Source organism: Equus przewalskii, chromosome 7 (assembly GCF_037783145.1).
Source record: "Equus przewalskii isolate Varuska chromosome 7, EquPr2, whole genome shotgun sequence".
In the NCBI taxonomy this organism is placed as follows: Eukaryota; Metazoa; Chordata; class Mammalia; order Perissodactyla; family Equidae; genus Equus; species Equus przewalskii.
In genome coordinates, this window is record NC_091837.1 from 86,083,340 (window position 1) to 86,097,783 (window position 14,444).

General features: G+C 36.0%; 1 protein-coding gene across 4 annotated transcripts in view; it reads left to right on the top strand.

Annotated features, from left to right (window-relative positions):
• The first annotated feature begins 8,608 nt into the window (after positions 1-8,608).
• Positions 8,609-14,444, top strand: part of CCDC102B (coiled-coil domain containing 102B) — a 281,402-nt gene continuing 275,566 nt past the window's right edge. For 2 of the 4 annotated variants that reach the window (XR_011542096.1, XM_070627846.1), the window contains exon 1: positions 8,640-8,844. Coding sequence is in view for 2 of the 4 variants with exons in the window: in XM_070627846.1 (XP_070483947.1) it covers positions 8,774-8,844 (71 nt within the window). In the remaining 2 variants the exon portion in view is untranslated. Of the gene's footprint in view, positions 8,845-14,444 lie in introns of all 4 variants that reach the window. The other 2 variants (XM_070627845.1, XR_011542095.1) reach the window with 2 other exon arrangements.

Here is a 14,444-nt window from a genome sequence, read left to right on the forward strand (position 1 = left end):
CTGTAGATTGTTTTAGGTAGTATAGACATTTTAACTATGTTAATTCTTCCAATCCATGAGCATGGAATATCTTTCCATTTTTTTGTATTCTTCAATTTCTTTCAATAATCTTATAGTTTTCAGTGTATAACTATTCTACTTCCTTGATTAAATTTATTCCTAGATATTTGATTCTTTTTGTTTCAATAGTAAATGGGATTATATTCTTGACTTCTCTTTGTGCTAGTTTATAATTAGTGTATAGAAATGCAACTGAGTTCTGTATGTTGATTTTGTACCCTGCAGCTTTGCTGCGGTTGTTGATTATTTCTAATAGTTTTCTTGTGGATTTAAAAGTAATTTCTTTAGGCATTCGACTCTGTCTTCCAAGCAGCTGCTGCATGTGTGAGAAGGAGAAGCAGGACGTCCAGGCCCTGTGCTCAGGCAGGTAGCGCATGATGATCCCGGGGATGAATACTCCATCAGTGTGGGTTTTCATGGAGCGTGGGTTTTCTGCCAGGCGCTCTGGGAATAGCGAATTTTACCTTGTGGCAGCCGTCTCTAATGGAGGTTGAGTTTTGTACTTTCTTTTGTAGCATTCTTTCTTGATTTCAGCACTGTTATAGATTTATTTTTAAAATAAGAACAACAACAACGTCACTTTTATGTTATGTCAGTGAGAGATAGGGTATGAAGAGAGGAAAACATGCATGTGGAGCCCACTATATTAAACTAAAATCTGCTGACACCATTTAAGTTTTGTGAAATACGTTGTCACAGGTTTAAAAATTGATTGTGAAACTAAACTGCATGTTTTGCTCTTTTTAGAAAGGAAATTTTATAACTATTCTAATATTTTGATAGTCATGATTATTAATCTAGTATTAATCTAATAGTATTAGCAATCTAAGTAATACTTAGTAATTTAGTAGTTTGATAATCATGATTATTTTCTTCTATCTCATAGGAATTTTTAATCCTTGAAATGCACTGGTTTATCTCAAATATACTCTGAATTTTAAATATTTATTAAGAGTCTTCAAGCCTGGTTAATATTTTGATGATAATGCATGTTACAATGAATTTAAAGGCTAGTTGAATACAGTACTTTAAGAGTTCATGCCTCATAATTATAATAAATGATATTTCCTTTATTAAAGAACATGTTTTACCATTTATAGAGATCCTTATATAAGATGAGAAAAATTATAATTTTCTATACATATACATCTTTATTTCCCAAATTGTCCTTCAGTGGAGTTAAGTATATGGTCCAACATAGGCAACACGTCGGTATCAAGAACAAACCCAGATCTCTTAGGACTTAATTCATATTTTCTTTAAAACAGTAGACTATGCTATGAAGCATTGCTTGTTTTGGTGATTTTTTTGGCATTTTTGTTCAGAGCTGGGATGTATTACTATAAAATGGAAACTCCCTACAATGTAAGGAAATAATTTTTTTTCTTTCACATGGTGCAGGTAATTCTTTTTTATAAGAATTCCAAAAGGATAGATTTGCAAAAAACATACTTTGAAAATATTGAAGGAAACTCGCGCTATGTGTGAGGAAAATCTATTCATAAGCCTTAGCAAGTGGTAGTTTACTGCTGATACCAAGAATATTTGTTAACACTAATCAAAACTGTTACCCACCAAGGAGGCTTAGTTCTATGTTGAATGAGATTATATAGCAAGGGATGTCCAAAGGTTATAGTTTATTAAGAAATGAGATGTGTTTTCTAAATCAACTCAGTAAAATTAATTTTTCTCTGTGCGAACTGCCTTTCCTCAGTTTAGTCGACATGTTAAATTGTAATTTCATATAGCTCCTGAGGGGGAAAAAGCACTTTCATCAATGTTGTGGATGTTGGGTTGTGTTCTTCCAAGAGAAAACAATGCTTGGCCTTATCAATTTAGGTGTATCAAGAAGAAACTTTTTTGTTTTTGAGTATGTGGTAATCCTGGAGTTGATGTTGCTAAGAAAAATTAATTATGGCACTGTGAGACTGCTTCCCTGTGTTAGAAATGGGTTTTTTAACATTTTTGTTTTCATTCTTTGTGCATTTGGCACCCTAATGCATACAGAATATATGACTGACTATGTTTGAAAGATATGAGTAGAGTGGTGTGTGTGTGTGTATTTGTGTGTCTGTGTGTATGTGAGAGAGAGAGAAAAAGAGGTTAAGGCATCTAATATTTTAGTAAGATAAGCTTTTGAGATTATCTAGTCTAACTTTGTGACTGAATATATGGGAAAATAAGGCTTAAAATGATGGAGTCACTTTATTCAAGTGACTTATGCAAGGCCATAGTTGATAGTTGGTTATTAGCAGAGCTAAGCCATGTCTTAGCATAATCTTCCCGCTACTCCATCACTCTAACAATGGATCTCAACTGATAGTGATTTTGCCCCTCATGGAATATTTGGCAATGTTTTGAAACATTTCTGGTTGTCACAACTTGAGTGTGCCACTGGTAACTAGTGGGTAGAGGCCAGAGACGCTGCTAAATACCTTACAATGCACAAGACAGCCCCACATAACAAAGAGTTATTTGGTCCAAATGTCAACAGTGCTGAGTTTGAGAAATCCTTCCAAAAAGTGAAACACATCACACCATTACTAACCAAGGAAAGAACAGTTGACCATTCACTTCTGCTGTGAGCTTGATCAAAATCCGATGACTAAATTTTTATTCCTAATTATGTAAAATGTATCTGATTATTTGAAAAGAAAGTATTTGTCTCTGGGCCATTTTTTCATAGGTAGATATTCTCAAGGAATGTTCTTAAATGTTCAAAGTCTTACAAAGATAAATTCATCATATGCTTATTATAAGCATAAGTAATATGTCTAATTGTCTTGTCAGGGCCCAAGTGTTGGGTGACAGAACAAGATCACAAGTACAAAGCGACCATTTACAGAGGTAATGAAATCAGTCATATCGTTACACTGGGCCAAGCCGAATTTGCTTCATGTTCCTACTCAGAATATAAAAATTTGCTTTAAAACTATTTTGTAGACATTGCAGTTAGGTTGACATAATTACTTTTTGAAATAATTACCTCTAATGATAGCTTTAATTTATTTAGTCTTGGGTACTGCTTAGGCACTTTGCATTCATTATCTCTTAACCCTTAGAATTTCTCCAAAGATTATAACATCCATTTTATAAATGAAGGAACTGAGACTCGGAGATATAACTTTGAGCACACTGGTGCTCAAACCCAGGTCTGTTGGAGACCAGGATCTTTCTTTTTTAACGACGTTATATTGTATATCAGATTTATTTTTCTTACAATTTTTTCTTAACTTTTCCCCCAGTTGACAAAATATAAATAAAGTTAGCTTGGTGTTACACCTTAAACATTTTCATAAAAAACATACGTTGTGTTTGTAAAGAAATCCTGGACATCATGAGACATAATTCACATTTCTAATATAGTGAGAAGGAAGAAAGTATTTTCTATAATGCTGCAATAAGACTCATACGTTGACATTCAGGTTTATGCAACCGATGAATGTGAGTAGGCATAAGTTAGTTTAATAAAAGATGGTGGCTCCTGGCTGGTCTCTCCTGACTAATGAAGGGTGTATTTGTACAATCACAATATACTCTGTGGTTTTATGCATAGGTATTTCTAATCTGTGCTTTCAAATCACCTAGTACATTTCAATCAAAACCAAAATTGGCTTCCTTGCAAGAAATTTCAATTGCTGAGACAGTCATATGTTGTTTTAGAATAATTCCACAAATATTGTTAAAGCCACTAAAATTGTAGCAATTAAGATATAACAGTACAGCTAAATTCAAATAGTTACTACGGTCCACAGGAAATCTTTCCTATTTGTCTTTATCAGTATTTCTATTTTTCTTACTTTGTCAGTGAGAGGCACGTATATGTGACATTGGCCCTATTAATTCTTTGAATCCATAAAAGTAGGAAAAAAACAGTATTAGGAGAAGTTTAAATATCACCATATACTTATTTTGTGTTTTAAAGATACATCTTTCTAATTTATTTTCTCTACAACTTGTACTCTCATTATTTTGGTTTTCTTCAATGGCTTTCATAGAATATCCATTTATACCTTCATTCACTTATCCATTAATTTATCTGCTTATTTCCAAAAGATTCAAAGACAAATACAATATTATATCTTTAAGATATTCACGGTTCTTTGAGGAAACAGACATGTAAATAAGTACACAAATACAGTCTTTGACAGTATCATTAACTCTTTCTCTGGGAATCAGGAGAAACCTCATAGAAATGGTGAGAGATAGATGTAAAATTGGGGAAAACTTGCTTCTGGAGTTTTCAATTTCATGGTTTCTTCTGGACTCCCCAGTTGATAAGGATTTGGAGTCAAATTAGTTTTGATTGATATTTATTTCCTATTGTTTCTCCAGTTAAAAAACTCTCATAACTTTCTATTGGTCTGCAGCTCCCTATCTAATCAATAAGGCCACAGGAAGAAACTAATGACAATGGTTTAACCAGAGAAGTTCTCTTTTCCTCCCATCACCAGAAGCCTGCATGTGGCCAGTCATGGTCCCGGGTCCTTTGCCACTCTTAATGTGGCTTCCACTGAATCATAACCTCATGGTCAGTTAAAGAATTCTTCTCCGTCTGCAGCCTCCTGTCCTTGTTCAAGGAAGGAAGAAGAAGAAAGAAATGAAACGGACTGGCATCCATATCAGGAAGACAAAACGTTCCCAAAATGCTCACCAGGCTTTCACTTAGGTTTCACAGGTGAAATTGTACCATGTAGCTGTGTGTTTTTAATGAGAGTTTTGGTAACATAGCTTTATTTTTTTTCAGCTGACCACATGGTTTCCCCAAACAAAAATCAAAATTATTTTTGTAAGAGGCAGGCAGAAAATTGATACTGGTTGAGCAAATAGAATTCACAGGGAGGACCTAATATACAGAATGAAATTGGAATCCCCCCCCGACACACAAAATCAGCCCTCATTGATGAGTGCTGAGTGCCTTAAGATATTGTGAACTTGCCAACAAGTTACGAAAGCTCCAAAGCTGAATTTTCTCCTTTCTTTTTCTTGTATTTCCATTACTTGTTATGGGATATTGAGTGTTAAGATAATGAAGATGTTTGTACACTCATGCTTTGTGTGTGTGTATGTGTGTGTGTGTTATAAGCCGTGATGGCAATGTATCCTTTGCACTAAGATGGAGATGCTGGGTAATCTGTTTGTTTGTTATTGTGTTTTTTGGGTAAGGAAGGTTGGCCCTGAGCTAACATCTCTTGCAAATCTTCCTCTTTTTGCTTGAGGAAGAGTGGCCCTGAACTAACATCTGTGCCAATCTTCCTCTATTTTGTATGTGGGACGCTGCCACAGCATGGCTTGATGAGCAATGTGTAGGTCAACATTCAGGATCTGAACCCACGAACTCTGGGCTGCTGAAGTGGAGCTCATAAACTTAATCCTTATGCCACTGAGCCAGCCCTGACACTGGATAACTTTGTTTCCATGACGCTAGCAGGTTCCATGCTATCAACAACAAAGCATTTTTGAGCCAGACTTGGCAATGAGGACAAAGCAGGACACCTACTCCACTTTCTTACCTCTAGGGAAGCAGGTTTGTGTGGGAGAAAAGAGCCTTCATTTGACAAAGCTTCAAGTGAGACAGTGCCCTCTACATATAGCCAGATTTTGCTGATTAGTAATTTATAAACTTGCCAGTAAAAAATTGATGTGGAGAAACAAAAATCTGATTAGCGTGGGTTTTAAAAAGATGGAAGGTATTGACGTGGAGACAAATATGGACAATTCTTTCAGATTGTACTTTAAAAGTGACATATTTTAAGGATGAAGAGGAGTAAGTATTCAGAAATGATAAATAAGTTTCTAGCTGGATGGATGGTAGTATCGTTATTGAAGATTGAGAATATAAAATATAGTAGATATTTTGGAAGAAACATAAAAGATTTGGTGTTTGGAGATTACTGAGTAATTTGAATGACTGCTAGTGGATATTCTCATTAGACTGTTAGAAATACAAATCTGAAGACTGAAAAACTCCTATGGGTTGGCCATATATATTTGGGAATTACATGTGCATTAGTGTATTTGCTGGGGCTGCCATAACAAATTACTGTAAACTTTGTGGCTTAAAACAATCGATATTTGTCTGGAGGCTGAAGTCCAAAATCAAGGTATCGGCAAGGCAATACTTTCTCTCTGAAGACTCTAGGGGAGAATCCTTCCCGGACTCTCACTAGATTCTGGTGGTTGCCAGCAGTCCTTGGCTTGTAGGTGCATCACTCCAATCTGTGCCTCTGTCTTCTCATAGTGTTCTCCCCTGTGTGTCTGTATCTAAATTTCCCTTTTTATAAGGACATCAATCATTGGATTAAGGGCCACCCTAATCCAGTATGACCTCCTCTTAAACCTGATTACATTTGTAAAGACTCTATTTCCAAATAAAGACTCATTCACAGGTAGCAGGGGTTAAGACTTCAACACATCTTTTTGGAGGACACAATTCAATCTGTAGCAATGTGTATAGTGAAAGGAGCCAAAAATATAAATGTGAGCACCCTGACTGAAGACGCGGAGCGAGAATAGGGCCAGCCATAGTCCATTGGAGATATTCCACCCTGAAAAGAGAGAAAATAATAAAGGAAGGAATAAGGACATGAAATGGCCGACAAGACAGAAAAAAATTATCCAGAAAAGTTGCATTCTGGCAAATGTATTGCGAAGAAGAGATTTGATAAGAGAGTTAAAAATCTTCAGAGATTTCAAGTAGCGTGAGTACTGGAAATGGACCACTGTAATTCGTGCTAAGGTTGGAGAGGAACAAGTTTGGGGCAGGTAGATAATTTAGGAAAACCCTGGAGTTATCCAGACAGATGATGACAGTTGCCTGAACGAGGATAGTGGCAGTGGGAGGAGAGAAGACTGGGCAGATAATTGAAGTAAAATCAAAAGGAAGTCATGCTAGATTGGACGTAGAATAGAAAAGGAATTAAGGATGACCTCCGGGATTTTTCTTCAGCAAACTGTAAGACTGATTGGCATTATTGAGATAAACAACACAGCAAGTCCATGGAGAGATGATAATTTCAGTTTTAAATACTTTAATGATAGATTTGTGGTATTTTCTAGTGGCAGGATACAGTGTGCTGATGCATGTACTGTTAGAGACTCAGAAGATGATTGAGAGTCACCTGAAAAAAGAGGTGATAATTGAAACCATGAGAATGGGTGACATTTTCCTGAGATAAAATAGATTTATGTGAGAGTATACCTGGTGTACATGGAGGGATGGGAGGGAAAAGAGGCACCACCAAGGACAGTGGAAAAGGCAGCAAGAGTAGTCAAGAGGAAGACCAGGAGAGTGTCGTGCTAAGATATGAGAAGAGAGTCTTAACGCCAGTGGGTTTATGAACAGCGTCAAAGGCTGCATAGATGATAAGTAGAATGAGGGTTGAGAGGAGTTTATAAACTTTAAAAAAGCAAAATGTGCTTGTGTGTGTGTGTTTTCAGAGACAGTCACTTTGGTGCATTACAGGGAGTAGATGGCAGATTAAATCGGGTTCTTGGCTGGAGAGAGCCCTTTCAATCATCTTACCATGAAGGAGAGGAACATGGTACCTACAAGTGAAAACCATTGAATTGAAAGTGAAATTCATTGGCGCAGGTGAAATTGGCTGAGGAATTTATCGTGTTTAAAATATCATCGGAAAATCTAGACAAAAGGGAGAGTTCGAAGAGAGAATGGTGACTGAGCACGTGTCCTGAAAAGACAGGTGGAAATGAAACCTCAAAAGGTTAGTTCACTTTCCACGGGAGAATGACGACCCTCTCCGTTGTATCAGGAAGTAAGGAGGAAAGGATATTGTTAAGTAGAAATAAATGAGGGACATGTTATTCAGCTAAGAATAATCCTCCAAATTAAAAGGGAAGAAGAATAACACAGTTTGAAGACATTAACTCCCTGACTTCAAATGCTTTTTTCATGCTATTTATAAGGAATATAGTGACTGTGTTTCTTCTGCCTTCTCCTCTTTTTTGGGGGGCATTCAGGGTTAGTTTCAGGCAGAGAAGCTCTCTTTCGTGTGATCTGCCATCACCCCTTCATCAGAACACTTCCTGACAGCTGTGTCACATCACTGGAAAGTCACTCTGTGTTTTTCTCCCCAGAGAAACGGGCCGGAGAGCTCTCGCTGGGTTCCCTGGAGACCGCAGCTCTCAATTCCTGCCAACGTGACTGAAATCAAAGGTTTTGACATACAGTTTTATATCATGATTTGTATACTCAAATATTTTATTAAGTATGATTTTTTTTTTCTTTTTTATCGGCAATCTAATGAGAATCAGTTTGGACCCGTGATAGTCCCTTTTGTTCCTGTGATCTGTAGTATGATCTCCCTTTAGTTTTTGGCAGATAGATACTTTATTAGTACTTTTTTCTTTTGCGTTGCCATTTTATTTTTTCTATTACTATTGCAAGTCACACCTATTGTTATTAAACATTAAACAAATTTGTAGATGAAGGGTTGTGTGTTTTCTTCCTTTTCCACTCACAGTACATAGTTTCAAATGGGTTGCACGGAAAGTGTTGGACCCCCATGCTTAGGGAATGCTAACATGATTTTATTTTGGTTAGCTCACTTGTGATCCACAGAGGCTGTTGTGAGATTGGTTTTGATAAAACTTCACAACCAATGGGAATCTTTTTTGAGTTAGTGTGGAGTGGCCTTAATGCTGGAAATAATCCTGTTGGCCAGGACCCCAGAGCTATACAGATGAGAAAAGGATGCAGGAAATTCTGTTGTTTACACGTGTCTGTAACACTGAGCCGCTCGAGCAGCCCAGCAAGCCCAAAGGGTAAGATGCTTAATAACCTTGTGGTTTTCTAGTTAGTTTTTATATTTTCCTGCTGAGGCAGAGCATGTGCTGTTCTCGGAGCAAAGAGAGAGACAGTTGCTTATAAAATGCAGAGCAAAACTACTGTAGGTCTGGGAAACAGAGGGACTCGGATCTTCTTAAAGTGGACTTGATTTCTTCCCTCCCTCTGCCATTTTCCCACTGTTGGTATTATTTATCCTGACAGCTTGTCATACATGTCCTGTCTTTAAAAAATAACTGTATACTAAACAAAACTCAGGTAAGAATTTCAACTCTAAATTTAGACAGTGATATAATATGTTAATATTAAAACCTTGTTTTGAAGTTCCAAATGAGTGTGAGTTAGTCAATATGTTTGATGTAAGGTATATTCTTAGAGTAAAAAAGAGTAAAATTGTTTCACAAACCCTCATGTTTATGCTTCATACATTTAGAGTTCTTGTCATTCTGCTAGTCCTCATGCTGAATTCCTGTCATTGTTAATAGAAAGTATACTTCAAACTTAACATGAATTTTGATTTCTTTGTATGAGTTACCTGGGTGGTGTGGAGGAGATAGTGACATAGAATAAAATAATAAAATCCTGTACGTGATACAAAGGACATGGATGTTTAACTATATAGGAAGTAATTACAGAACTGAAGGAAAAAAGATCTCTGGAAAACATTGGGAAGTGTTTGCTTATGTTTCCTGCAGGGATAAATTACAAAATGAATGTTGAGTGATTAGGTCTATTAAATGAAAATGTAAGGAAGATGTTCTTAATATAATTAGAAGAATATAAGTAACATATGGCATTGAAATACACAATGATATTTCTTGATGTTCTCATTTACATCAACACTGGTCTTTACATTTTCTAAAATTAGATGAATACACTTTTGCTAATGATTTTGTGGGATAGGATGTCGTTACAACTTTTGATTAAATGTTTTGTTGTTAATGATTTTATTGTCAAGTATCTCCACATATACATTAATTATTCTTGAATTCAGACTTTTATCCATTCTTATAAGCATTAGATTAGAAAGGAATCTTGAAAATCTACTGATACAATATTTGTTTAAGTTTTTTGTGGTTTGGCAATATTGATTTAAAATATCAATAAATCTATTTGAATGATATTTAGAAAAATTCTTTATGTGAAATGCTTTTACTCAAAACATTAACAATTTTATTGTGAAATAACGGATCATTTAATGGTCTTTCTTCTGCATTCTTCATACGTTTTCATGTTTTCATTGGATTCAGTAATTGCTTAATCTCTGAGACAAAGCTTCTTGGTGTCTCACTATGGGTGTGGCTTTGAAATTTATGAGGGTTCCGTCTAAGTAGGAGAGCCACAGACATAATGGCAGTAATTTTTTGGAATTGAAAAATGACCTCAGGTCACTTCTATTCGAAGAAGTAGCCTATCTCCTATGTTGATATTGCAAGGTCAACTGAATTCTGCCATAATGCCAAAACCTTCAAAAATTCCGTTTTTGGAAGATTTGAGAGAAATCTTGAAAGAAAAATCCAACTTCCTGAGCTGAATCTTGAAAAACCAGTGGAACTTGAATAGTTGCTGAAAAGCAAAAGGACTATTCTACTTTGTAGAAGCAGTTGGACAAACGGTTTTGAGGTCTTAAAATTCACACAAATTTTGTCCTTACATGTTATACAACGGGGGTAACTGCACGTTTCTGAAGAGATGGAGCATTTGTTCCCTTCTTCTTCATCGTCACCATACTGCCAACATATAATCATGTTTCCTATATGCAAGATAATTTGCACACATATCTAAAATTTTGAAACCTGTGCAATAAAATGAACTTCATTTTACATATTGTCTTCATTTTACACATGAAGGAATCTGACATTTAAAAATCTTAAATGATTCTTTAAAGCCACAGACATAGTAAGTGCTGCAGCTAGGATTCCAAACCATGTCTTTCTGGCTCCAGAGCTATTTCCAGTATGCTGCACTGGTATTTTAGGAATGTAAATCTGGCAGAAGTTAAGCAGGATGGTTTGGAATAGGCGTGGGGGTATCAGAGTTCAGGGAGGAGGCGGTGAGACAAGCCAGAGATCAATTCCAAAATCTGTAAGTCCAAGCGAATCACAATTCTCTCAGGTGCCCACTCTTTCCTTTGGGAATAAAATGAAGAAATTGGTACTGAAAATAAGCAGTCTTTACATTTAAATTGGCTGTTCTCATATTCAACCCTTATGCTTTCCTCTCTCTCTTATTTTCTTCAATGTTATAGTCCAAGAAGATGTTTTTTGATTTCTCAGAGGAAATTTCATCACTGATTTTCATCAAATCTTATTTATTCACAAATGAAATATGTGTGGTGACTGGAAATTCTGTTAGGAACATACTGACTTTGCTTTGTTTCCTCTTGACATGTGGTATGAATGAATGCTTAGTGCTCACGCCTTCTTCAAATTACAGAGAGAGGCAGTTATTATCAAAGAAAAGTATCATCTAAGTGTTATTTCAACGAGTGAAGAGCATGTATAGAATTTATGTTGCTAACAGGTAAAGTGTAGTACAGTATATCCATAGGAAAAAGAAGAGAAGCTGTTTATCAACACTTTCCCCCCCATGTTTCCAAACCTTAAACATATTATTTTACATTTTCTCTAAATAGAATAAGAGTAGTATCTGGAATAGTATTCATTTGCTTCTTTACTATTTTTTAGTGTTTTCAATGAAATAAAACTACCTCACATTATAAACTTTCTATTATTTTAGAAGCTTCCTGTCATTTAAGTCATGTCTTTTTGCCACGTACCCAAACAGATGAGGATAGTTGAAATTTAAAGATTCATCATTTTAAATTTATCACTACTAAAACAATAACTACATTTGTCATTTTTAATACTTTGGTCACAGACCTTATGGCATTTTATTTTAATTAAACAGGTCTAGGCTGTATTCCAAGATTTTATTCCCTGGAGGGCCTTTGTTTACCCAGTGCCCTGACCGATTGTGAAAAGGAGAACTAGCAGGCTGGCCCAGTGGTGTAATGGTTGAGTTTACATGCTCTGCTTCGGTGGCCCAGGGTTCTCAGGTCTGGATTCCGTGGATAGATGGTACACATCACTTATCAAAACATGCTGTGGCAGCATCTCACATACAAAATAGAGGAAGATTGGCATGACATTAGCTCAGCGACAATCTTCCCTAAGCAAACAAAGGAAGATTGGCAACAGATGCTAGCTCAGGGCCAATCCTCCTCACCAAAAAAAAAGGAGGAGCGGGGATCTGGGTATTTTCTTGGAGGAAATCAGCCCGTCAAAGAGAAGAGAGTTTGTGCTCAAGGCCATTCCATGAAGTCATAGCTTTGAAGAGGATTAATAATATTATTATATATTTAAATATTATCTGGATGATTTATATTCAATGATATTTGCTAAGAATTGCTGTTATGTGAAGCAAAGGTAAAAATATATTTGATGTTAAACTTCTCTTGGAAGTATTCTGTTTTTTGGTAACTGAAGTCAGAGATATTCTTAGTATTGAGTAGAAAACATATGTTCATTGCAGAACTTACAAATGGCGTCTTATCATTATGCCTGTTTTTAATTTGTAGAATTAAAGCTTAAAAAAAAGAGAAGGGATTCTTTCAGTCACTGACTTATGAACATATGTTCCTAGGATGCAGTAATCATTTAGAAATGCAACACAAGGTGAAGTGGCAATATTTCAATGAGGAAGAGCCTGAAACAACTCTAGACTACTTTTTATGTGGAAATGGTTTTGAGGGCTTTTTATACAATCTTTCATCTCTCCCTTAGTGAATTTAGGATTTTGAAGGCATTATTTCAAAAGTTGAATTTATGATGGCTGCAAACTATCAAATGGCTTTATTACTCAGTGCATATTCATGGATTTCTAACTTCTCTTTGCTCAACTTCTGGATGAGATGAAACTCTAATTTACAAATGAAGAGTGAGAATTATAAGCACTCAGTGGGATGACAATACTTGTTAGCAAAGGAGAGGAGAGGGAGACGTGGAAATCCTTAGTCATTATGGAAAGTTCTATTTGTAAACTATTCCTGGTTAGGAGCTAGAGTAATTTCAGGGATTTTCTAGGGGTTCAGACATGCTTTATTTCGTCTTTAATTCAGAACCTTCTTGTGAGCATACTCAACAGCGGGACTGAGTTGGGTCAAAGCCAGGCTACTTAGAGTTTCTCTCATCCCATTCTCTGACGCTGCCCAGGCTTCTCTGTTCTGTTTTTTTAGTGACGAAGCTTAACTCATAAAATGTATGATTGTGTGGATTGAAAACATTGACGATGGTGATTATGGCATATTATAAATGGACTCCAAAGATGTTGATGCTATAAGAATCTAAACTTTTGATGTGGGAGTAAAATAAATTTGATCTAATACTGCAGACTGGTGAGAGACATTCCAGTATTCATGGAGTTCTAAGCAGTTCTAAGCATCTACACCTTGGCTGTAGACTTCTCATGGAAGGCCAGGACCTAAACCTGGTTGACAGCAAATTTCTGCTCCCAGATCTTAACAGTAATGTATTCACTTGAGGTGGGTAGTCATTGTCTACTCGTTCGTAGAAGTCGTATTACTGAGTAGAGTGTTCATCTATATAAATTAATGAAAATTACACAATCCAGAAACACAGACGTTCGTCAGAAACAGTATCTGAAATATAAATAACTTCTGTTATGTATTCCTTCATTCCTTCTCTTTCTTAACTTCCCAGTCTTGTGCAACCTCTTGGTTCTCTTGTAGAAGGGATATACATGGCTTTTCCTCTATAATCCCCCATCCACTTTCCACACTATTTCAAAAAGACTCTTGGCTAAGTAAGCGTAAATATATGTCTTTTGTAGATATAGATATTTACTATAAGTGTGTGTGTATATAATTAAAGGCATATGGGAGAATTAATTTCCTGATCACAATTAAAATGGAAGTTAAGCTCACTGAAAACTTATTCTAGGATAATTTTAAAAGTCTATCAGCATCCAATTTTCAAAAGTCTTTCAGCATCCTTCTTCAGAGGAGTCTGACTTATTTAGTAAAACTTGTAACACCTGTGTTTTGAGAGAAAAATAGTAGTTCTAAATCACTATTTTCTCACAAGTTTATTCGTTCAGCAGTGGATGTCTACTGTGTCTCAGACACTGTTCTAGCAATGGAAATAGAGGTGTGAACAAAACTAAAAATCTCCTGCTTTCATCAAGCATCTATTCTAGCTGGTGAATCAATAGAATCCACAAATTCTATGTAATTGTATATTAAGTGATGATAAGAGCTTGAAGAAAACAAAAAGTCACTCCAGGAGGGGCTGGAGAATGTGTTCCTTCTGGTATAATCAGAGAATGCCCAACTGCCAAGGTGAATGAAGTAAAGAATCTACCATGAGGAATCTTAGGGGAAAAAGCTACAGGCGGAGAAAATAAACACCGAAGTCTCTAGTCAGGAGAGTGTTGTCTATTCAAGGAATGGCCAGAAGGCCAGCAGTTGCAGCAAGTGAGCAAGGCAGAGGTAGTTCTGCTTTGAAGCTAATCTAGTTTAAGTTTCAAGATAATCTTTTGCTTAAAAAAGGCCTCCTCA